The 23,762-nt window shown below is 44.4% G+C and overlaps 1 protein-coding gene across 6 annotated transcripts; it reads right to left on the bottom strand.

Moving 5' to 3' along the window:
• Positions 1–1,134: 1,134 nt before the first annotated feature.
• Positions 1,135–22,979, bottom strand: cnot1 (CCR4-NOT transcription complex, subunit 1). 6 transcript variants are annotated; one of them, XM_068731921.1, is made up of 49 exons: positions 22,881–22,979; positions 20,956–21,251; positions 20,709–20,816; positions 18,405–18,503; positions 18,037–18,105; positions 17,837–17,891; positions 17,214–17,417; positions 16,911–17,079; positions 16,567–16,693; positions 15,824–15,934; positions 14,572–14,742; positions 14,321–14,448; positions 13,941–14,181; positions 13,707–13,826; positions 13,335–13,457; positions 13,067–13,218; positions 12,652–12,802; positions 12,278–12,491; positions 11,974–12,099; positions 11,234–11,358; positions 10,840–11,126; positions 10,673–10,751; positions 10,301–10,540; positions 10,052–10,192; positions 9,773–9,952; positions 9,437–9,553; positions 9,218–9,328; positions 8,987–9,064; positions 8,560–8,737; positions 8,186–8,340; positions 7,734–8,030; positions 7,462–7,602; positions 7,035–7,139; positions 6,760–6,879; positions 6,321–6,515; positions 6,071–6,213; positions 5,839–5,947; positions 5,451–5,620; positions 5,106–5,337; positions 4,768–5,016; positions 4,178–4,341; positions 3,928–4,045; positions 3,685–3,786; positions 3,383–3,556; positions 3,121–3,270; positions 2,844–3,024; positions 2,509–2,641; positions 2,244–2,378; positions 1,135–2,100 (listed from the first exon to the last, which is right to left on the bottom strand). In XM_068731921.1, exons 2-49 carry the CDS (start codon positions 21,055–21,057, stop codon positions 2,022–2,024), a joined length of 7,158 nt encoding a protein of 2,385 aa, XP_068588022.1. In that variant the 5' UTR covers positions 21,058–21,251; positions 22,881–22,979; the 3' UTR covers positions 1,135–2,021. The 6 variants fall into 6 exon arrangements, with proteins under 6 accessions (XP_068588022.1, XP_068588020.1, XP_068588024.1 ...); XM_068731919.1 differs by having other exon boundaries at positions 10,301–10,550; positions 10,674–10,751; XM_068731923.1 differs by having other exon boundaries at positions 12,290–12,491.
• Positions 22,980–23,762: the final 783 nt, after the last annotated feature.

Below are 23,762 nucleotides of genomic sequence, written 5' to 3'. Positions count from 1 at the left end.
TAGAAATTGAGTCTTTGTGCAAATAATGCCAAAAGTGAACCAGTGCAGGGATCAGTAGCTACACTTTAAAAGCTGTTTAGACTTTATAAGCAGTGGTGTAACGGACCACTGTCGGTCCGTGATCCGTACGGATCCCCCCTCACGATTCGGAAGCGTGTGAACCGCGGATTCATTTCAGTTTAACGTTACCCACCACCGTGTGAAGTAAAGCTTTACTGACTATGTATCCGCCAACATTCAGTAAAATATGACATCAGCATTTATGCTTTTCTAATCGCCGATCTTTGTTGCATTGTAAACAACCAGTCCGTGTTTAAATTGACACGAGACCGACGGCTCCGTTCAGTTACACAATGATGCGTTCAGGCTCTGTTCAGTGAAAATGACTATTGAGCGAAATTAAAATAACGTTGTGTTCACATGTGATCTCGTAAAATGTAGTTTTGGTGAGGAACTTGAATAAATCCAGTTGCTTGAAGATGATGCATCCACTACAACATAAATAGATATTATAGAGGGAATTATGAGCCGTTTAACTTCCCAATACTAGAGATCATACTCATCTCAATCAATTACTTTAACAAACTAGAAGGATCCCTTTTAGAACTGGTAATGGTTTACACTGACTTCTGAGTGGTTCAAATGATTATTGGGACGGTGGCAGAAAAAAAAATTTAAAAAAAGTCTGGAGCCTTGTAGACCAGCTGCTATAATCAAACAAAGGGATCTGTATCTGCCAATGTGGATCTTCAATGATTGGCAGCAAAATAAATGATCAGGGATCTATAAAGTTTTTATTTGTTCCCTTTTATCTTCTGTGATCCGATCCGTGAGTTTTATGACCCGGTGCACCATTATTTATAAGCCATTCATAGTTAAATGCGCAGCATTTTGTAGACACAGACCACTCAGTCCTCTGGACGTATACAGAGCATTTCACTTTTTCTAATAAAAAAAAATTTAAAACGAACAAAAACTGCGTTTCAAAAGTAGGTAAACACTTTGATTGTGATTCTGAAAAACATTTCAACCTTGCTTAGAACTTAAAGAAATGAATATATATCCACTTTTGAAAAAAGCTGGTAGATCAACACCATCACATAACTCCTGTAGTCCTGAATGAACACAGATGCCTTGCAGTTTGAATGCTTTATTTCCTGTATGTACGCATACTGCAGTTAAGTAGCAAGAACTAAAGGCAAACTAGAAAGGACTACAAAATACAACACATGGACCAATACATTTACAAAACATTCAAAATGTTACAAAATGGGCTGTATTGGTCCTTCTATTGTTGTTCTTCAATTTGGATCTTTGTACAAATCGTCAAGATACAATGTCGCCATCACTTTGCACAATTTACAAGTGCCAGGGAGAGACTTCCAGAGCCAGCTTACCATGGGCGAACCATCGGCAAACCGTCTCCACCGACACGCCCGGAGTAAACCCCCCCACCTGGGAGACAAAAATTCATCTTCCTGTCCCGCTCAGGGATAAAAAGGAATCAAATGAAAGTAGCAGGCAGCTTTTTTTTTTTCTTCAATCTACCATTCAGCCTCTGAAAGCAACAAAAAAAAAAGTCAGAAAAAAAGGTTTGTGTGGGAGGGAAGCAAACCAAGGACTTTGGTAGTGAGTGAAAATATGTTTTCATGTCTTTTACATGTCAGGATACATTTTATTCGACATGTGCATTGCTCTCCACACATCTACTCGCCCGTTCTCCCTTTTTTCCAATATTTACATCAAAGCATCAAAAAAAAAAAAAAAAAAAAAAGTATATTAAACAGCATGTCCCAATCCATTCTCTCCATCTCAATTCAGCCCCAGAGGGATAAACAAAAATCTAACTCCTTAGATCCGTGAGCAGTAGTCATTTCATCCACATTTCAAATGACTGTGGTTGCCAGTTTATCCAGTGCCGACAGTTAAGAGAGAGGTGTGTGTGGTGGTGGTGGTGGTGGGGGAGTGAGTCAAGGCCGCGGCGTCTTCTCCCGAGGGCTACGAGCTGGCTGGTGCACCGGCTAGCTGGCACCGGTGCCCTCCATCACCTGCTGGGCCTGCTTCTGTCCCATGCAGCACTGGGCCACTGACTGGAACAGCCTGAGGGGAGAGGACACCAACGTCTGTTAGAGCGCAGCAGAGCTGGGCGAAGATCAGGCAGCGGTACCGCGTCATCAAAAATCACCCGAAAACAACAACAACAACGAACGCATTCTGCTATTGTCACGCGAATATAAACCTACTTCTCGATCTCGGGAGCACAGTGCACAAAGTCGTGGCTCCAGAACTTGAAGGCAGGATTCTTGATCAGCTCGATGAAGGTGATGAGGAGACCCCATGGGTGGGGCCTGTTCACTATCAGCCTCTCCAACAGAACCCTGGAAGAGATGGAGAAAGCTTGAACCGACGGCACTCGTAGTCAAAACCTCCGCTCTGTGACGGTTCCGTGTTTTTTCCCCTGCAGGAACAATGAGGTCACTCAGACCTGGACTCAGACTCGGGTCTCACCTGGTGATCTGCTCCTGGATGGCCTCGGTGTTGGCCTCGGCGAACAGGTAGAGCATGGTGCAGCTGAAGTAGTGAGTGTGGCTGTTGGGGTAGCGCAGCTGGTTGGCGATCGCGTTCAAGAACAGGTAACGTCCTGGAAACACACGACGCCGCTTTTGTTAAGCACACATGTTGAATATCTAAAATCTGACAGCACTGGAAAAACAAACAACTTAAACTTTCCCAAAAGCCGCTTTTAAAATGAGCTCTTCAGATAGCACTTTCAGTAGAATCCGCGACCTGACGCTTTTTGTAGCAGTGACCGACAGAAAGCTGATGTGGTTCGTGGTTCTTACCCTCGGTGTCCAGGTCCACGGCCAGGTTCTGGAAGATGTCCATGTGTGCAGAGTGGGTGATCGTGCTCATGGAGGGGGTGCTGCCCTTGTTGTGGATGTGAGCGATTGCCTGTGTGCCTACATACAACACTAGAGCATTGATCAGCTGGATGTTGTAGCGGTTTCCTGGCTCATTAGACACCTGGGAGACAGATTACAAATGTATTTAAAAAAAAAAAAAAAAAAGCCCTTTGTTGAAGTCTAATCATTTTAAATAAAGGTTTGAGAGCGCTCCTACCTGCAGGTTGCTGCGCAGCTCAGACAAGAAGGTGACTGGTGAACGAGTCTTCAGATATGAGTCCAGGTCCTTCTTGAACTGGGAAGGCATCACGCCTGTGAAGTTGGTGAGGATACGGGGCGCGATGTTGATCTCACTCAGCATGTCCACCTGTAGCCGGGGCGTTAATGAAACACGGGCTCATGAGGTCAGTCTAAACAAAGCTGAAAAGCTTATAGGTTCTGCTGATCTGAAACATCTGTGAATGTATAATCAGCTGTACCTTGAGATTGGGTGTGAAAGGGTCAGGGAGCCTCATATTGCGTGGAAAGGCACTGAGGATGAGGTTGCGGAGCTGAATGCAGTTGGGTGGGATCACATCACAGAAGCCGTAATGGTAGTCACACAGGAACTCTGGGAAGTCATGCAGCAGGACCAGGAGCACCCGCAGTGTGCCCTGAAACGGAAAAGAATCAACAGATGTCAAACAGCACAGAGGTTCTGTAATCCAAACCTTAAAACAGGAAACATTTGCAGAACAGTCAATACTCGTTTCAAAATTAAATTCTAAAAACGAGAGAGCACCTTGTAGAGGATTTGCATAGGTTTGTTGAGCTCTACATTCCTCAGGAACGGGGCCAGGTACTTGAAGAGATCAATCAGCAGCTGTGCGTACATGGGCCAACCCTGGGAGAAAACATCAGTCTATTAGACCAAAAATTCAAAAAACACATACGGGGAAAGCGGCAACATTTACGCATCAACAAGACTTAACGCGAGGTAGTTAAAGAGTGTTGTCTGTCAGACAGTCGTCTTATTCTTGCACACCTTCTGCTGTGGAGTGTGCGCTAGCATCCTGGCGATGAAGATGCGATGGGAGATGAGTTCCAGCCAGGCGTACACAAAGCCGGGGGCTTTGGTGGGTCTCAGGATGTGGAAGGTATTGCTGCAAACAAAAAGGAAAAAAAAAAGAAGAAAAGTGAGTCAAAGTGCAGCAATCACATATGAACAGAAACATTTAAAACATTCAGTATCGGCACCAGGCGAGCCTTCTTCTGGCTGGAGGTGGCTGTCCTACCAGAAGGCGGTGAGCGTCTGAAAGTTGATGGTCTCCAGAACATGTTCGGGAGCGTTGAGCTCCAACAGCAGCATGATGAAGATGCGGTGGTAGGGAAGCTGCTGGAATTCTGTCTGACGGACATCATGGTCCTGAATCAGCACCCCCACTACGATACCCAGCACCTGTAACAACAATGTAGGATGCAATCAGAGTGGAAGCCGGCAGTGTCTACAGAGGAGGTGAGCATTCATATCGTCTGAGGATGTTGATGATGTAATTTCCCTTTTGATTATTAAATCAGGCTTTCCAGAGGGATTCTGAGATACTCAGAGTTCTATCCATTCAAAGAGTGGTTCTTCAAACTGTTGTTTTAACCAAGTAGTTTAATTCAATTATTTAACCTTTCAAATCTTTGTAACCCTCCAATCTAGAATAAACCTGGTCACACATGGCCTCTTGAGATTATCACTTCGTTAAAAAGCCCTGCAACATTTCATAACAGTTCCACTTCTACATTCAGGCTGACACAGACTCAAGCGTTTCGTTACCAAATGAACGTTACCAACAGCTTCTACGTTGAACTGTTGTGTCACAGACGTATGCAGTACCTTGTTGAGGAGGTTGATTTTTGTCACCGTGTTGGTGGCCTCTCCAGAGTGTTTGACCAGCAGGGCTATGAGCCTAACGAAGGCGTCCAGGTTGTGGTAACACTTGGCTCTGATGATGGCTGCGCTGGCTGCTGGGTTGTGCTGCTGCTCGGCCTGAGCCCGGTAGCTTATCTCCACGCACATTTCTGTGCACAGCCGGAAGAACCTCGTGATCAGGTCATCCGTCTTCAGGATGCCCTGCTGGTGCATCTGGAAGGAAAAAGGAGACGTAAGAAGATCTAAATGATGCACAAGGGTCCTTCTGCGGTCGCCTTTAAAACGGATTAAAGAGTGTTTACCTGGCCGACAAAGGCAGAGAACGCTTTGGTGCTATCCCTGCCGGCAGCAGCCGAGTGGTACAGGTTGACCCATTCCCTCAGGAGATACTCGGCCTTCTCCCTCAGGCCTGGAGGGTCGTCATATTCTGACGCCTGTGAAATCCCAGAGTGCATCATGAAGTTGGGTCCTCCGTGGGCCCGGTCAATCATGGCCTCATAGTTGGAGCGAACAACATCCATCAGCTGGGGAAGGCTGGGGAGGACGACAGAGAGTCAGTTTTACCTCCTCTCACATTAGAGTCATTTGATCTGACTTAGCAAAAACTTAAAACGGCCTTTTCAATTTTTAACATTGTAGTCGTTTACCCCTCCGGTGCGTTGGCCCTTGAGTGTGCACAGGTTCTCATCAGAGTCTCGATTGTGTGGAAGAGGTCGGCCTCTGTGACGTGGCTGACGCTGCGCTCATCCACCAGCAGGAGCTTCACCAACTGCATGGCAAAAGCGACTGCCATGTAGTGCAGTCCATTCTCCATTGACTAGAAGAAGAAAACAAAAATCAACGTTCGCTCATCATGGCACTTGAAATGTCTCTTAGCCAGACAACTGACTCACAGACCTATTGATCAAGGTGCACAACAACATACAGGGCATCTGAGAGGTCTTACATAGATCTTCAGGACTGCATAATTATTTACATCTAACCAAAACATAAGATAAAGATAAAATAGTAAAAGACTCCATGAGTGATGTGTACCTGTGCCAGGTGCAGGTCATACTGCTGCATGTTGACCAGATGGTTCCTGATCAGAAGCTCCACTGCCTCTACGTTGTATTTGTACTCATCACGACATTCAATCAGACACCTGCAAACAATCACAGCAAAACACACCGAGCAGAACTATTAAATATGTACTTCTTTTAACATAACGTGAGTTTGTATGATTCAAATCAGTGAGGGGAAGGGGGTGGGGGGGGTCCAGACTCACCTGGTTATCTGCTTATTGCACCACTGTGGTCCATAGGCACGTCCATCCTGAAGGGCTTTGAGCACCAGCAGGTGGCACTCCCTGTAGCGGAGCAGCAAGTCGGCATCAGCACCACTAGTAGCATCCAGAAGACCTTCCACAGCCTGGGAAACAGCCAAGCAAACTTAGTAAAACACAGGTCGGCATAGATGACGCCTCCCTCGCACCATTCCTGAAGACTGGACTGCAGCCCTAACAGTAACCGCCCTACCTTCTGCAGAAGGCCAAGTGCGGCGATGCCGTCCCTGGAGTTCCTCGCCAAGGCCACGGCTTCCAGCAGGCTGCGCAGAGCCTGGGTCAAGGGGTTCATGGCCAGGGCTGGAGGGATGGCGTGAAGGTGTTGCTCCAAGTCCGCCATGCACTTATCGTAGATCTGAGCCACGTCATCTGTGGCCCATGCCTGCTGCTGTTGTTGACACGAGATACAGAGAAATGGAGTCAGTTTAACATCCTCATATTAACACAAGAGGCTTATTATCAGACTTATTTAAGGTAATTGTTTTGCTCTTGGTCAAAATGGGCACAAATCAGAAAATAAATGAACATTTATAATGATTTTAAATAAGAACTGTAGCACCTTTCAACCTTCCCTTTTCAGTTCAAGTTTTGTTTTGAAGAACCCCCCAAAAAAAGAAAAAAAAACAACTCACCTTCATGGGCTGAGCCAAAAAGCCAGTGGGTTGGGAGAGATCATTGCTGGGTAAGAAACCAGGAACGTTCCTGGCAAACTCCTCATACACAGCAAGTTGCTTCGGGTCCACTCCTCCCACCTACAACACAAAAAGTAAGTTAGTTACTCTGTGCGGTCCATCTGCAGATCAACAGAATCATGATCCGGTCGGACATGTTGGACAGATCCAGTATCTGATGTATCGGTATATTGCGTTTGGATTTATTGCATTACTGGATGCTACAGTGGACTTACCTTGAGTCTGATCTGCTCAGGCATACGTTCAGCCTGGTAAGTCAGGACAACCGGATCACAATAGCGACGTCCCTCTTGGCGGGCGTGCTTCCTCAGCTCAAACTCCTGAAAAAGTTAAGTTTTGAAAAACCCAATCAAGAAATTGGACACTTGCTTTACGGAAAACACAAAAGATGTGAATGAAACTCTTACAAGCCCCACTCATCCTAGCAGAGCACCATGCCTCTAAAATAAAGGTACACCCGTCTCATCTTTAGGCCAATAAAAGTACCCAGTCTAACACAATAAATTGGGATTACTTGCAGTCCATCTCTGCAATATAGATAATTAAAATAGCTTCTTCATTTTAACCATGTCATGCTGAGGTGACACTGGCCACAGCTCATGTATTGGAAATGCATTCATATTCAGGGCTGTGGAGTCTCACCGTGGCTAGTCTCTTGTCCATCTCAGGGCCAGCCTTCTCCACGGCTGTTTTCTGAATGAAGCAACAAGCCAGTTCACAGTTGTCTTGAGCAATCCTGGCTGCCGCCTCTTCCATCATCTCCCTCTGTTGGGGTGTTGGTGCCTGAGGGAATCAACGCCTCAAGTTAAAGCAGCAGGAACAGTACAAGGGGACAGGTAAGACAGCTCTTAGTCTCTTCACATCTTATGGAACACTAGCGATAAAAAGGAGCCCTCATGTTTCACTCAGCTTACCCTCAGTGCAGCAGCAAAGCTGTTCTTAAGGTTGGTGGCGATGCTCATGAGCAGGGGCTCGCGGCAGGTAATCATGGCCATGCCAGCGGTCAGGTTTCTCATCATGTGGTGGGCAGCCACGCGCATGCGGGACTCCTCCGAATCCAGGGCAAAGTCCTTCCTGATGATCTGCTCACAGGTTGTCATGGCGATTTTGATCGAGCGGTCCACCACAGGGTGCACCAGCTCCTGAACAGCTCGCTCCACCGACTGCCGAACGCACTGCTTCAACTGGGGATGGGCCTGTAGCAGCGGGATCTAGAGACAAGACGGGGAGGCATGACAGAAGAGTCAAAAAAGAAGAACAATCAAAAAGGATAAAAGCAACGAGAAAACGTGCGTTTGTGCATCGCATGTGCCTCAAGTGTAACGATGACTTCTCCATCAGTGGGCTGCGGGTACTTAACACTTACGTTGACATTTATATTGATGTGTGGAGCCAGGCCTGCCAAGGCATACACATTGATGTCGTGGTAACTGAACTGTGGGGTCGGGGGCCCGGTGGTTGTGCAAGCGGTGGTGGTGACAGCAGGGGTTGAGGGAGGGGCTGCAAATGGAACAAAGTCTCCTGTTGGTGACAAAACAAAATTTGATTAAAACCAGATAAGACAGCTGATTATTCAGACAACATAAACAGCACGCACATTGGCAACAAAAACAAGTAGTACTGAGCTTTAAAAAATAAAGAAATAAATAACGACAAGTAGTAAAGACAGACCTGACATGACAACCAAAGAAGAAATCAAAGAAAGCAGGACAAAGTTCAAAGTAAATATGGAGCATCCACCTGTGCTGACAACTGGCAGCATCTCCTCTGGAGGCTTTGCCTCCTTCTTTGGTGCAGACAGCTGCTCCTCCAGGCTCTTCAGCTTCTCTTTGTCCTTCAGCAAGGTCCCTGGCTTCAGGTCATTGATGTCCAAAGACAAGTTCTTACACAGAACTTCAATCTCAAACTTTAGGTTGAGCTGCAGAAAACAAATGTGAGACACAATCAGTTTATTTGTATGATGGCTGGAAGTGGCATCATACTGGCCATGTGAAACCGACTGTGCTGGATCTAGCTGGGTAATGGTTAGCAAGGAGGCATTCTGTTTTGGAGCATGATCATTTCATATCTGGTACCAAGACAAATCTTTTTGACTAGGATTTAGATGGACTACATTTCAAAGAGCTGCCTGGAGTTGAGCGGCTATACAGGAAGAATAATGTTTTACCTTGAGGTCATGTTCTTGATGCAGCTCAGCGAGAACATTCATGATGGCCATGGTCCAGGGGTTCTGGGGCCTGAAGACCTACAACATCAGAAACACGCACATTAGTGAAGCCACAGAACCTCAAACAGTGGAATCAGGTAAGCATAACCCAATTATATTGACTGTGTGTAAAAGTTACAGGTAATGTCAACGGCATGGAGACACCTCTCAGTCTGAACCTATTTTACGAACCATGCTTCGTAGACTGGACTCCAAAACTTTGGCCACAAAGGGGACTACATACAGTAGCTCCTGCTGGCCTTTCACGTAGGCTTCCAGTAGCAGAGACTTGACTTCCAGATCCTGGGAAAAGGAGAAAAAAAAAATATATATATATACGTCAGCCAACTCGAAAGCAGACAGATCCACCACGTAAAGAAACACTCAAAAAGTAATATTACAAACAGTTACCGTGTAGAGGATAGGCTTGTTTTTGGCCAGTGTAATCATGCCCAACCAGTGGCCCAAGTTCTTCAGCAGGGAGCGATCAGAGAAGTTGGCAGCTGCCTTGTCAGAGGTCAACAGAACCTGAAGACATTTAAAGAAATTCAGGGATGGGAGTGTCAGTATTTAGCAAATTGTTCAGTCCTCAAAAAACCTATTTATCTGGCATGGTACTGTGATGTGTCAACATGCATTAGTTCAATATGGGAGTCTCAGTAGTCAATATCATAGTTATAGTAGGCAGTAAATAAGAAACAGAACAATAAATGTCTGTGCTTCTGAAGATCTTCTCATCACTGTTACCTTGATATTCCTGTAAGTCTCATTGAGGACCATCTTCACAAACTCAGGGTTCTTCAGCGTGTCCAGGAAGTTGGAGTAAAGACCGTGAAAGTTGGGCTCAATGCTGACACGCTTCATCACCAGGTACTGAGACACCCAGGGCATAAACTCATCCTTCACAGTCTCTTTCAACTCCTCAACCTAAAAGAAAAGCGTATATGGATTAAACTTTTTTTTATTATTTTAAAGCTTCTTTGACTGATAAGGTTGTTGAGATAGTAATGTCTGTTTTCACTCTACCTTCTGTGTCATGTTGGACTGGGAAAGGTTGTTGAAGATGAAAGCGATCTTCTCCTGGACATTTTCTGGAGGCTCTACGATCCTTTCTGTTTGGTCAGTGGCCACCAGCAGGGTGTCAATGTTGGTTGTGTTTATGGAGGGCTGCAGGAAGGTACAAAAAGTGTTATTCTGTATATTGTATCCAAGTTTTAGTACATGCAGAAAAAAACAAACAAACACATTGACAAGGCACATAACAGCCAAACTCACGGGTACATCCTTCTTGAAGGTGCTGGGTGTTGGTCTTGTGATGGTAGGCGTCTTGGCCACTGTGGTCGTAGTCGTCGTCGTGGTGACTAGAGTGCTGGGCTGACCTGGCTGTGGGGCCTTGGGGACACCAGGTTGCTGCGACTGGGCCTGGACTTGTGCCAGTGCCAGACTGCCAGGGGTGGTGATGGAGCCTTGCATCTTCACCGGAGGGTCCCGTGACTGTTGGCCATACTCGATATACTGCACACACAGGATATTGAAAGAAGCAGAGCGCGATTTTATTTGTCTGTATGTATGACTCCTCTTCGCGGGTCATGGTTAAGACAAACTAAGACTTAAAAATGCTCATTTAAATTAAGGAAACCTGATTACCTCTTGTAAATGGTGGGGGAATTGCAAGAAGTGGGCAATTGAAGCCAGGTGTTGACAATATTGAGGATAGTCCTTTAGTCTAGAATCATGAAACAAGTTGTTATACAGAGACAAACAGGACTGTTGGTACATTAATAGTGATTTTACAGAAGAAAACATTCCAGTACCTGTTTTTAAACCTATCTAGAGCGGCAATTCCAAAGTAATACATTTTGGATCCATAGGGTTTTCTTAAGGCTTCAAGAACATATCGGAGGGCCAAGCCCAGGGCCATGTAGGTGACGAGACCCTTCTCGATAATGCCACCAAAAAGGCAGGCCGTGATGTGCAGCTCCTTGTCTGGGTATTGGGGGAAGAATCGGTATTCCTCAAACAAGTTCCGCAGCATGCAATTGAACACCTCGCGCTCCCGCTTGATGGTCGAATCCTTGAACCTCTGCAGCATCTCCAGCACCTAGGAGGAGAACAATGACGTAGTGGGAGTTAACAGCAGTACTCACTGGTGGGTTTGATTTAAGCTAGTGTGTTTGGCAGAGACGAATGAATAATATCACTACGTACTTCATCCACAGACATAGTGGGGTGAGGTGGGTGGTTGTAGATGCGCTGGAAGTAACTGTTTGCCTCATCGTCTATCTCCTTACTAAAGTGCTGGTTTGCCTCGGGCCACACCTGAGAAAGGTCAGCTGAAAAATGAAATTAAAATTAAAAACAAACACTTAACCAAGACTGTCATTTGATTCAATGTGGTAATCCAAGTCATTGACTCATTAGTCAACATTGTGCAGTCAAGTGATGCAGAGAGAGAGAGAGAGAGAGAGAGAGAGAGAGAGAGAGAGAGAGAGAGAGAGAGAGAGAGAGAGAGAGAGAGAGAGAGAGCTAACAGATGAAGGTGAGACTTCTTGAAAGCAGAAAAATGACATTAAAGTGGGACTGTCAGCAGAAGCAGACAGGCGACTGATCTGCATTTCCTCTGAGATTAACCAAATCAGTCTTTTACAATCTCTTGGTAAATACTTCTGAAACTTGTCTTGTAAACTGTATTTGAGAGTAGAGATGCACGGATTGCAATATTTTTGGCCGCCGTGTAAATGTGACCGCCAAAAAACGGAACTATGAACCCGATCGGCATGTCGCCGATCGGGTTTTGATCGGCAGCCGATCAATTGACGCATCTCTATTTGTGAGGCACACTTGGGTGCATTAGAACTAAATTAAGAATCATAATCACTGCAGAGGAAATATAGTAGTGAGCAGCGGAGAGCACCACTACCACCACCAGTTACAGGCCTTCATCTTACTCTGTTGAAAGGTGGTTGGGTTCAGGCCTGGTGTGCTCATCTTCCTGGTGCCAAAGGGGTCCGTGTTGACAGTTGGCATCCCCAGACTAGAGCCAATACCAGAGCCGATGCCTGTGCCCAAGGGACCTGAGAGTAAAGTAAAAACACTTAGCGACAGTGTAACTGCAACAATTTGTTCCCGTCTCATTTCTCAATGAATAACAAAAGACGAGACAAAATTATGATTTAATACGACGTGTTGATTTAGTGTGAACATATGCCTTGGTTGTTTGTGTTAAAGTGAAAAAATAAAATAGCATAGTACCAGAGTCCATACCAGGGAGCTGCGAGGACAGGCTACCAATGCCCCCAAAAGGTGTGCTGGGGTTTGGGTTGGTGAGTGGTGGGAAGGCCTTTGCTGGGGACTGAGGGTTACTGAAAGCTGAACTCAGAGAGGTTGGGAAACCCTGCATGCTTTGAGTGTGGGAGGGGGCTGTGACCCCCAGGTTCAAGGAACCCATGCCGGACAGGGAGTCCATCTAGAGAAGAGCAAAGGAGGGAGAGACAGTCAAGAAAGAGAACACAATAATTCATTTTGAGTGTCTTTTTTTTTTAGCAATTTAGGAATACGGGGCGGTTTTGAAAACACATTACAAAGTTTGTCTGCAGAGGCATGATGTGCCTATCATGTGAAGATACCTGTACAGGAGAGATGGCATCCAGGCTGCTGGTGCTGGGGGCACGTCCCTTTGGCATTACCCCTGGTGGTGGTTGTCTGGCTTTATTCATTACATTGCTGCAGTTGGCAACCATGGTCAGGATCGTCTCTGACAGCTCCTGGGAGACGTTCCTGAGGAAACAAAAGTGAAGGAGCTCTGATGTTAGATAACACCGTATGGAAGGGTAACAGTGATGTCTATAAATAACTATAATGCCATAAACTACTCGTGCACATCTTAAGTCTTACGTGATCAAAACACCATGAAATGAGACTAAACCTGGGCCTCACTTTGACCTTTTTTATTGTCTAATGTTGTCAGTCTTGCTCAAAACAGGTTTTTAAAAAGGCAAACCAATAGTACAGTGATGGGGACAAAGCCAAAGAGCATCTCACCCAGCACAGGACTGCAGGCAGGCCAGCATGGTGGCTAAGGTCTCCGGGGGCAGCTGGGCGCTTTTGGGCTGGTCCTTGTCTGGGGCCAGACCCCCCATGATGGACGGGCAGCGTCTCTTCAGGAATGTCACACACGCCTGGATGAAAGGCTCCTGACAAAACACAGAATGATTGTAAAATACAATGTTCTCAAATTACAATGACAAACAAAAACACCAACAATCAATTTTTATTATGTTAGTGTATGTACATGAATTGGAAGACTTACCCCATGCTCTCTGATTTTGTCAGTCAGCCATTTATCAAGTTTGAGGTATTCACGGCGAGAGGCAAGTGCAGCAAGGTCAATAACAAAGGCAAATGGAGTTCCATTCAGCAACATCGATAGAGACTGCAGGGGGGGGAAAAAAAAAAACACACTGGCTCATTGACCACGACAATCATACCTACATATAGGATAAAGCAGAGACCACCACAGCATACGTGACCCTTTATCCTCTAATTTGTTGACTAAAAAACACAAAAGAACATTATTTAATGCAACAGTCAACTGTGCAACAACGCTATTTCCTAATTATTCTGCTTTAGTTTGAAGGTTCAGATAAGTCAAAGTGTGATCATTCCGTCTATTCCGACAAACCTTCAAGTCCTGGGCCACATCAAGGATGCGAGACAGCTTGGCCTGGTCATACTGCTCCCCTCTCATGTACCACTCGGCCATTGAATGCATAATCAGCTGACGGATGGAGGGAGACTGTCCCTGGAAAAATAACCGCCAGGTATTATAAGTACACACACACACACACACACACACACACAGAAAAAAAAAATGGGACAACAAATTGACTTAAAATCAACAAGCATTAACACCAACCTGTCCATGCCAGGCGTAGTGCAGGATGATGGCGGAGTTCGGGTGGTTACCCAGAAAGATGGGCATTAGGGTAGAGATGAGCTCATGGCGCAGTGTGTGCCAGGAGGTGGAGATCTGCAGCAATGCCAGCACCAACATGTCTGGACAGTGCTTGATTGGGAAGCTGAACAGCTGCTTCACCTGCTCATACTGTCCCACCTCAGATAGCCTGAGCAGGCTCTCCACCAGGTCCAGACTTTTCCTGTTAACAGATGAGGGCAATCAGTCAAACACACTGTAGCTTCATAACAGGAAGAGCAAAACACAAACAAACTATGATCCGTTTTAAAGCCGGAATACCATAAACCCGATAAGTAGAAATAAAGCAACAAGCTCCATACCAGGTGGCAATTTCCCTGTTGTCATCCTCAGGTGGAGCCTTAAGGATGTCAATGGCCACAGTGTGGCAAGGGTAGTCTGCAAAGGAGAACACTTCTGGGCCCATCAGGGAGTGCTGAATGAATGACAGCTGAAGAAAAAAAACAAAAACAAAAAAACAACGCAATGAAGACAAATAAAGAGGCTCAGTCATAACTACAATTAAAACACATGGAATCAAATCATCGTGATGCAGAAGTTGTTGGCCAGTCACCTGTCCCTCGGCGTGTTTCCATGGCCGATAGATGAGATCGACGGGAAAGACCTCCATGCCCAACCCCCTCTGAATGCCATACACGACGATGTGCAGGCCTTTGCTGTCCCGGATTATAAAGCCTGCGTGGTCCAGCTCGTATGTCACCTCTTTGAAGTTCAGGTTGGGATTCTAGGGCACAGACAAAAATCCACAATTGAAAGCTTCGCAAGCTTTTCAAAGCAATCTGGTACAAAAAAAAATAAAAAAAATAAAACTGTTTCTGTAACCTTCCGTGTCAGATTTACATTGCTAAATGACTGTAATGTAGACGCTTTTATCCAAAGCGACTTATAATAAGTGCATTCAACATTGGTAATCAAGAGAACTACTAGTCACCAGAAGTCATAAGTACATTTCCTTTTCCAAACAAGCATCTAAGAGCATGAAGCAGAGCATAACTCAGAGCCAAAGTACAGTGCAGAAACAAAAAAAAAAACAGTTAGTGCTATAAGTAATACGAATACAATAAGTGAAACAAGCTAGTATGAATACGATAAGTGCTAAGTGGAAGGCTCAGGGTAGCACTTCCTGAAGAGGTGGGTTTGACGTCAGGACTCTGCTGTCCTGACGTCAGTGGGAAGTTCATTCCACCACTGAGGGGCCAGGACAGAAAACAGCCGTGACCGGGTCGATCGGCTGCAGGGACCTCTGAGCGACGGGGCGACCAATCGCCCCGAGGCAGCAGAGCGAAGTGGTCGGGCGGGGGTGTAGGGCTTGACCATGGCCTGGAGTACAGCTATCTACTGATTGCTCATTGTCTGCCAAGTGTCCATGCCGAGTGGAAGCTCCGCCTTTGCAATCAGCAATCAAGGCTTGCTCAAACAAGCAGAAACTCAGAAAGCACTTCACAACTGAGGCAACTGAGACAGGCCTAAGCTATCAAGACAAGATTTACAACAGGCTAGTGCATGTATTAACGTGTGTACTGATGCAGAATTTGACTAAATGTAGTTCCAGAGTGACACTATAAAATGCTGGTCACTATCAAGAATTAATTGTGAAAAGATTATCAGACTCACGGCTGTCTAAATGTAATATGATGGTGAAATTGATGGAAAAGTGGAGTTGACGTCGCAATCATTCTCGCCACTCAAAACGGTTTATATTGTAGGAAAGTGTCATCAGTGGCAGTTTGTGGAAAATAAAAAATATATGTAATTGGCTGTACATTTTCCTGATAGAACAATTGAGAAGCCGATGGCTCACTTACCACTTCCTTCACGACATCGATGAGAACCTCGACATTCCACGTGTGAGCCTGCGAGCTGTCGTTCTTGTCCTTACCGTCGCTCCAGATCCCACTTCCTGGAGCAGAGATGGACTGCGGGAGAATAAAAACAGAAAATTTAAGCTCTGGCGTGCTGAAAGGCTAAGAATCCCAAAACAAGTACACTAAATTACCACTCATCTTTATTGGACATATTAAAGTCATTGAATCAAATTAAAATACGAGCGACTCATATTACACACAGGCATTATTAACCAATTCTCCAGCCCTACAGTTTTACTATTCAAGTCAATGTGACGTTTGCTGGATGTTTCACATAAAGCTATTCCCAACCCAAGCGCTCTGATTAACCCACTGTACGCTACCTGCCCAGCACCCAGTAGCTCCAGGTAGCATAAAATCAATGAAAGACAATTCAAATTGACCCTCCTCCTTTTGTAATGCCTCGATATTTTCTGTGAAAGTAAGTAAAACCCAGACTAGGCAAACCTAGTCTCAACACTTCACACCTATTGGTTTGCGTGTGTGTGTGTGTGTGTGTGTGTGTGTGTGTGTGTGTGTGTGTGTGTGTGTGTGTGTGTGTGTGTGTGTGTGAACAGAAATGGACTGCAACCGAATTGCAATAGTGTGTTGTCTTCTCCTTTGGTCCATCGAGTAAACTACAGTGAAGTAGTCAAGTGACCGTAGACTTGGGGCCGCCCCTCGCGTCACATAAAGCACCTCACCTGTAGTGGGATGCCATCGGTTAGACCAGAGTGGGTACGAGCCATCATGCCCAGGACCCTGGCTACCTGGCTGGCGGTCACCTCTCTCACCCCATACTGGAGGATTATGTTTCTGCACTCATCCAGACTGGAGGGACAAAAGGACGGGTCAGTGCGGACCATCATCTTGAACATTCACATGTCATTTCAAATCACACCGATATTGTAAAACAAAAATTAACAACTGGGCATATACTTAGATTTTTTTTACACTTCTACTGATTCATAACAGTTGATGCTGTACATAACAGCAGATTGAATGCGTTAGCTGTGGGCATAGCTTAGAAGAATTTAAAGTAATTCACCTAGCACAGAAGCCATAGCCGACTTCTTGCATGAATTCTGCAAGAGAACTCTCCATCATGGTCTTAGCTAACTCTCCCGAGTCCGGCAGGATCCTGTCCATGAGAATGTCCCGTTTTTCAGGGTACAGCAGTGGTGCGAGCACCACAGGGCAGCGCTCCTGGGGGAAATCTGAAATACAAATTTGAAAGAAATTGTGGCAGAGCAACATTGAAATACAATTTAAGTCTGACAAATGCATCTTCAACTGTGGCTATCGATACGCTCGAGTATCTGAAGAACAAGTTTGTGTCGATCCCCCATACCTCGGCAAAGTGTCTTGAGGAAGGCGTCGATCTGCTCTTGTCCTACCCCACTGGCTCCCTTCTGGCCAAAGAGTAGATGAGAGAGCAGTAATTGCAAGACCTCTATGGCAATGTCTTGGAAGCCACCTTCCTGGTTTCCTCCGAGATCCGCGTCAACGTATGACCGCAGGAGGTCCGGAAGTTTCTGCTTGATGAACTGCGCGGCTGAGAGACAGTCAAAAACAAGTTAATGAAGCACAGGCTTGCCTTTCTACCATTTCCTCTGCACTGATGAGCCAAAGTTATACTTCACTTTGGCCACTAACACGCCATTGGCCTTTATAAACTCTGCATGTTTGTCGGAGTACTGCATTCCAAATCCTGCTTCAATCTACGACTCGTCAGTAATTTACAGATTTTATCCAACGCCACACAATTAAAAAGGGCTTGGCAAATTGTGCCAAACTAGTGTTTTAACTTTTTAAAAAGTCAGACTTATCAGCAGTAACTTTACTATTTAGAAGTGTTTTGATGACATTTAATACTTCTAATTAACTTTCAGAGTAAGACTATATAAAAAAGGGTTTCAAACCATCTTTGCTCCAGGTTCACATACTATGTCAGGCTCTACTAGATTTACTTACCAAAACCACGAAGGTCTGCGTTGCTGGAGTTGAGCAAAGCAAGTCCAAATATCACCTGGGAAATCATTAAAGAATTAAAAAAATCATTCAATTATGTTTTCCCATTTCAGATAGACTTCTATCTAACCAAACGTACACCATGTACTGTATGTGCATTGCCCTAAACATTGAGCCATTTAAGATTGGCAGAGATGGCTTACCTCTTGGACTTTGCTGAGCTTAAGAACTTTACTCAGTTGAGTGAATAAATGGGCCGATGGCTTCAAACTCTGAAAGACAGTTTAAGTATATTATATTACATATTTTTATGAAAAGCTGCAAAATGTCTGTACACTCATGGGAGTCTGAGTTGATGCCTAAGTTGGTTACAGACCAGTATGTCAACTGAAAGCCAGTGCATTTTTGTAGAGTTGTAGATTTTTCATTCAGCCACTTGTAACCCAGGACTACATTTTCTTGCTTGCTTTCAGTTGCTAGTCTTTAAGTCAGAATGTATCTGTCAATAAGGGCTATGATACGTTCTGGCTACAACAGTAATAATGCAGACATTCTAGCATCCGCTTCTTACCTTCTGGTAGTGCAGGGGATTGTCAACAGCGTAACACAGAGTAGCAATAAAGTTTGGCTTGGATATCAGCGACACACACTCCTGGATCAGAAACTGTGTCTTGGGCAAGTTGAAAAGCAAAACGTACCGGGAAGAAGGAGAGAGGAAAGAGAACAGAGGCAGGTGAACAATAAGACAGCGAGGCTCTCGTGAGCATCAATATGAAACAATAAGCGGTATTCATAATCACAATGTGGGATACACAAACCGTTAAGACTGTATATTAAAGAATCTGATAACTTATTTAACTCGGTGTAAAGTTTAGGTGATAGAAGTGTCTGGTGGCGATCACATGACTTGTTCCAACAGTTTTGGGGTTGATTACAGGCGGGGCTGATCTTGTCGTCTATTAGCTGCTGTTGTGCAGTTACATTCTGCATTTCATAATTCTACTACTGCCGACATGCGGAGGAAGCAAGCGGTTATTGGAGTGATTTGCGAGCGGTGCGTCCAGCGGCGTTATCAGCCATGCGGTTTGAGGCTTTAAGAAGGAAAATGCAGAACTATTGTGAAGTTCACAAAGAAACCGTTAAATGAACAAAAGCATAAATGCTCTCCAGTCGGATGGGGACTTCCAGCCACCTGGCAGAGCTACGAGTGCGAGAACAGACAACAACAAAACGTGAGATGTGTGTTTGCCATATTTATTGTCCAATAATCTAGGTTTAGATAGATTTGGAAGTGTTAATTTTGAAATTTGATTTGAGTGTGAGAGAGAGACGGAGAGCAAGACCTGCAGTCCTGTAACTAAGTTTCAAAAATAAAAAAAGTTGGGTTTTGTTTTCACAAAATGTTGGTTTGAGTGAAATGTAGAGGAAGATCTTAAGTATCAAGCATAACCTTTTATTAACAGAGAGTACAATAATAATATGTTGTATTTTCTGTAACTAAGCAACACATTTACATCCCGTCTACACTGGCACCTGGTGCACATAACATAACATGGTTATGTGATATTTTTTTTCAGTCTTGTTAGCATGGGTGGAAATATTTTTTTTAAACAGTCTCATTAAGTCTCACTACAATGAAATGGCTCCCATGGGGATTAACATTGTCACACATGAATACAACTGAGCTCATTGGATCCACAAGACTCTCAGCTTTCCAGACAAACCCAATTTATGCAATACCAAGATTGTTTTGGAACCCTACCATGCAGAAACAATTTAGAATAGGCTAAAATAACATGTCTACTGCATGCACAAAGTTGCATGATTTTTGGCCCAAACTGCATTGAATTAGCATTTAGTGGGCATGTCTGTAATGGGGAGACATGTGGGTACCTATAGAACCCTTTTCATTCACATATATTAAGGTGCAAGGTCAAGGGAGGCCTGTGAATATGGCCATGCCAGTTCACCCCTTGCCAAAAGTTAGCCTAACTTAGGAGTTTTTAATTTTTCAAGCTCTAGAGTCTGCTACAGCCTCTGAAAGACAGCGAAGTCGGCCGAGGAGCAGGGTGCTGTCAAGGAGTATAAGAGAATGCGGCAAGAGAACTCATTTATGAAATACAGGTTTCCCACCAGGGCAGAACACACACACACACACACACACACACACACACACACACACACACACACACACACACACACACACACACACACACACACAGTATCATAGAGAGCTACTATGAGAGGGTGTCAGGTAGACTGCGCCAAATTTAAAGGCGCAAAATGGTCAATATCCCAGGAGCTAAATGCTTTCAGTGCAGAGAACATAGCTGTATGCATCCAGTGATTTACAATCACAGTCTATTTACTACACAAACTGGGCTTCTCTGTCAAATTGTCTGATTGGGCCAGCTGTAAACATTTGTTTGACAGATTATGCTTTCAAATGAGCATCCCAAAGAAGAAATCAGCTGGCCTTTTGCCAAGGTGGGAAGAATAAATAACCAACGAACCAACCGAAATAACACGCGTCCAACTTATCACATCTTGTACTTTAATAACACTGAATGCTAACTCTTTTTTTCGTGCATGACACGGCTGGGTTAATGAGAAGTGTAGAAGTTTGTCAGGCTCTATGATCAGTGCTCTGCTCATCTATAAGTGAATGTGACAGACGTAAGACGTGCCAAATGTTTGTTCCAGGACACCAATTGGGTCAATATCATATTAGTACAAATTTGACTGTAAACTATTCATCTAGTTTAAAACATACCGTAGGGGGGGAACCTGTAAAAAAGCTCAACTTTCAAGAGGGGAGGGCCAACAACATTAGTAACAAAACAATAAATATAATGCATCTCTAATCAAAAATTACCTGGTGAAAGTCCTTGCCACTGCTTTTACCATCGCCACTGAAATCCACATGAGAGAAGAGACAGCGTAGTAAATGCCTGTCTGCCTCAGGGCCGTGACGATTTACAATCTGGGAGAGCACAGGCAAAACATCCAGAAGATGTGAACACAGGCGGACATTTTAGTACACTTCATAGATAAACCTCCAGATATCTGTTGACCAATGTACAAAAAAAAAGCAAGAACTTGATGTCTTTGTTACCACTTACATGCTGTATTTCTTGCTGGCTGGCTCGGTAGTTTTTCTTTGTTAAATTGTCCACCAGATAGCTGATTTGAGACAAAGCCAGCGAAAGCGAGTCAAGATTCATTGCTAGTTGGGGCGGAAGCAGGCGGCCGAGCACGGCGCAAAATCACCATTATTCCCCTTTAGTCACTTCAGTGATAGGTTAATTCTGCCCCCCCCCCCAAAAGTGTAAAAAAAATGTTGGCTTCCAAATAAGTTTTCCGATCAGTGGGTCCCGGTGCTAGGTAGAGTCCTTCAGTTTAAAATCAAGTTCAGCATCTGTAATGAAAGGACAAGCAAGTTAAACGTCATATTATTATTTTACACACAGAATACGTTTTACAATAGAAATGAAAGAAAAAGCAATAGAAACAAAAAGGAGGAATTCCTGTGCGAACAGCCCTAAACATTGAGTTCTGTAGTTTTACTTCCATGCAGGACAATATTTACACTAAATTGGAACCACAAAATCCTGTGACAGGATTCGAGGCCTACGTGCATAACAAACACAGAGTGCAGTGAAGTCTATTTTAGATGCACATTTATCTGCTAATACATCCCCAAACTACGGTCAATACCAGTTAAAGCTAGGTAGTTTAGAACGATCCCTCCTCGGATATATTGTAGTTATGTAAACATGCCGTGCCAATAGCTCGTACTAGGCCTCGACTGCACCCAAATATCTGGCACAGAGATTGAATGCTAACGTGAGTTAAGTTGCTCACCGAACTGACCAACTTTCCGTTTACAATAGCACGATAACTGCGCGGGTTTATCATCAAATTCAGAAGTACAGCGCATTAAAAGCAGATAACCCGCTATTTCTGACGACTAACGTTAATGGACAGAGAGTTAAAATCACCCACCGAAACAAAGAGCAAGCTAATCCGAGTTAGCAAATGTTACTAGCAGGGAATCCGAGTAAATGTACAGCTCACCTAACGGTTAGCATAGTAAAATCACCAGACATCCTAAATGAGTCCATGCTAAGTCACTGAATTGATTTAAAACAATACTCATGTGCGAAGTGGGTAAACCTAGCGTTAGCCACGTACTTTAGGCTAACATTACCATGACGCTGATAAACACTTGCTGGGGGAAAAGTTTGAGTGAACGTTAGCCAACATGTTTACAGGATAAATACGCTAGCTTTAGCATTAGCCGTGAAATCCGTTACACTGTAACTAGCTTCAACACACTTAATGTTATAGTCGTATGTATGTATATATACACTCATTATAATTACTTATGTGTCCATATCCAACGTTAACCTCTGTGAAATAGCACCAACTCCTGTTGGCTACGAGCTAATGCTACCAAGTTAGCATTTACGTGAAGCTAACATTAGCAACATGAGCCGTTTCAAGCTGGTTTGAATGAATCGGCAAAACCAACTAACGTTGTGTTTCCTGTTTATTTATTACTATGTTTAAGGGCCATTTTGTCTAGCTAACCGTGTATTAAGGTTTCGAGATCCGTACACATGCCTCTGCCATAAGCGTGAAGGCCTCGTATTGCGGATGGATGTTTGCGCGATCGTGCTACTGTTAGCAGTAACCTTGTTAACGTTAGCTTCTTTCTACGGGCACTGACTAATGTCTGGAACCGCTAAGATTATATGCTAGTTGGAAACGCCAACTATCCTGTAACGAAGCGTAAACGTTACATAGAGCCAACGTCTCCATCGAAAATGCGACTAATATAGTTATAGAGAACTACATTGCACGAAAAACGTTGCTAAATTACAGAAATTAAGTTTTTTGATGTGACCAATATGACAGCTGCTTTTCAGCAAATAGACCACCCCCGCACTGCTGGCTAACATTTATCCTCCGTATCAACATCGTTGCTTATGTGTTGTATATAATTCGGTCGACGGTTGTTCACCAACTATATTTTAAATCTCACCGTGCTCCCAAGAAAGTGATTCAGGTTTTCATCCCTTCTTGTTTCGCACAACAAACTTGACGAAATGGAAGGGTCGCTGTGCCTCCAGTTCAGTTTGATTTTCAAAATAAAATGGCGACTGTCACCGCCGCGGCGCGGTCACGGCTCGAGATGAGTGCGTGAGCTTAGCCGCGCGACTCAAACGCAAGGTGCTCGCCAGTAGACACCTGAAAACAACGGTTTTGTTGTTTCTCTATATAAATGCAAAATGAATGGGTCTTTTTTTCCCCTTAATTTTGAGGGAAATTGGATTAACGAAAAAAAAAAAAACGAAACCAGAAGGCAATCTGTGAACCATGTTTGTTTTATTCACAAGTAAATCAAAATTTTACATTATTTGCACTTCAATGACAGATGAAGATGACACCCCCCCCCCCCCCCCCCCCCCCCCCCGGTTTTCAACAAGTCTTAAAACGGGACAGTATAACTGTTAAAGGGGCATTCCACTGACGCGTTAGTGACGTTAGCAGACTACTTAGCCTAAAACACAGTTATGCCTGTAAGTGTCCTGGCAACCTCATTGCTGTCCATAGCCTCATAGGTGAAACACGATGTGGTGTAAGAGAAATTAAGGTTGTTCTTGTCGCACAATTTTTTTAACCATTGAGTGTAAAGACCCCTTTACAAAAATCCCCTGATTGCCTCACACGGGAATTGCATGTGTTTCCTGTGCTGGATTAGTGTTTCATTGTCAGTGCTATAAACATCCAAGATGATGGTACCCATAGGTACACAGGTGTTGCAAAAAAATTATAAAGATAAAAGTCTGTAGCTGGAATCGAGCTTGGGCCCAACAGTAAGATGTCTAATGATAAAGACCAAAACCTTACACAAAATCACAGA

Source organism: Cebidichthys violaceus, unplaced genomic scaffold (assembly GCF_023349555.1).
Source record: "Cebidichthys violaceus isolate CVI_PGR_0920_01 unplaced genomic scaffold, fCebVio1.0.p SCAF_55, whole genome shotgun sequence".
Classification (NCBI taxonomy): Eukaryota; Metazoa; Chordata; class Actinopteri; order Perciformes; family Stichaeidae; genus Cebidichthys; species Cebidichthys violaceus.
The sequence above is the reverse complement of the archived record's forward strand: the minus strand, read 5'-3'. Positions and strand labels throughout refer to the sequence as shown.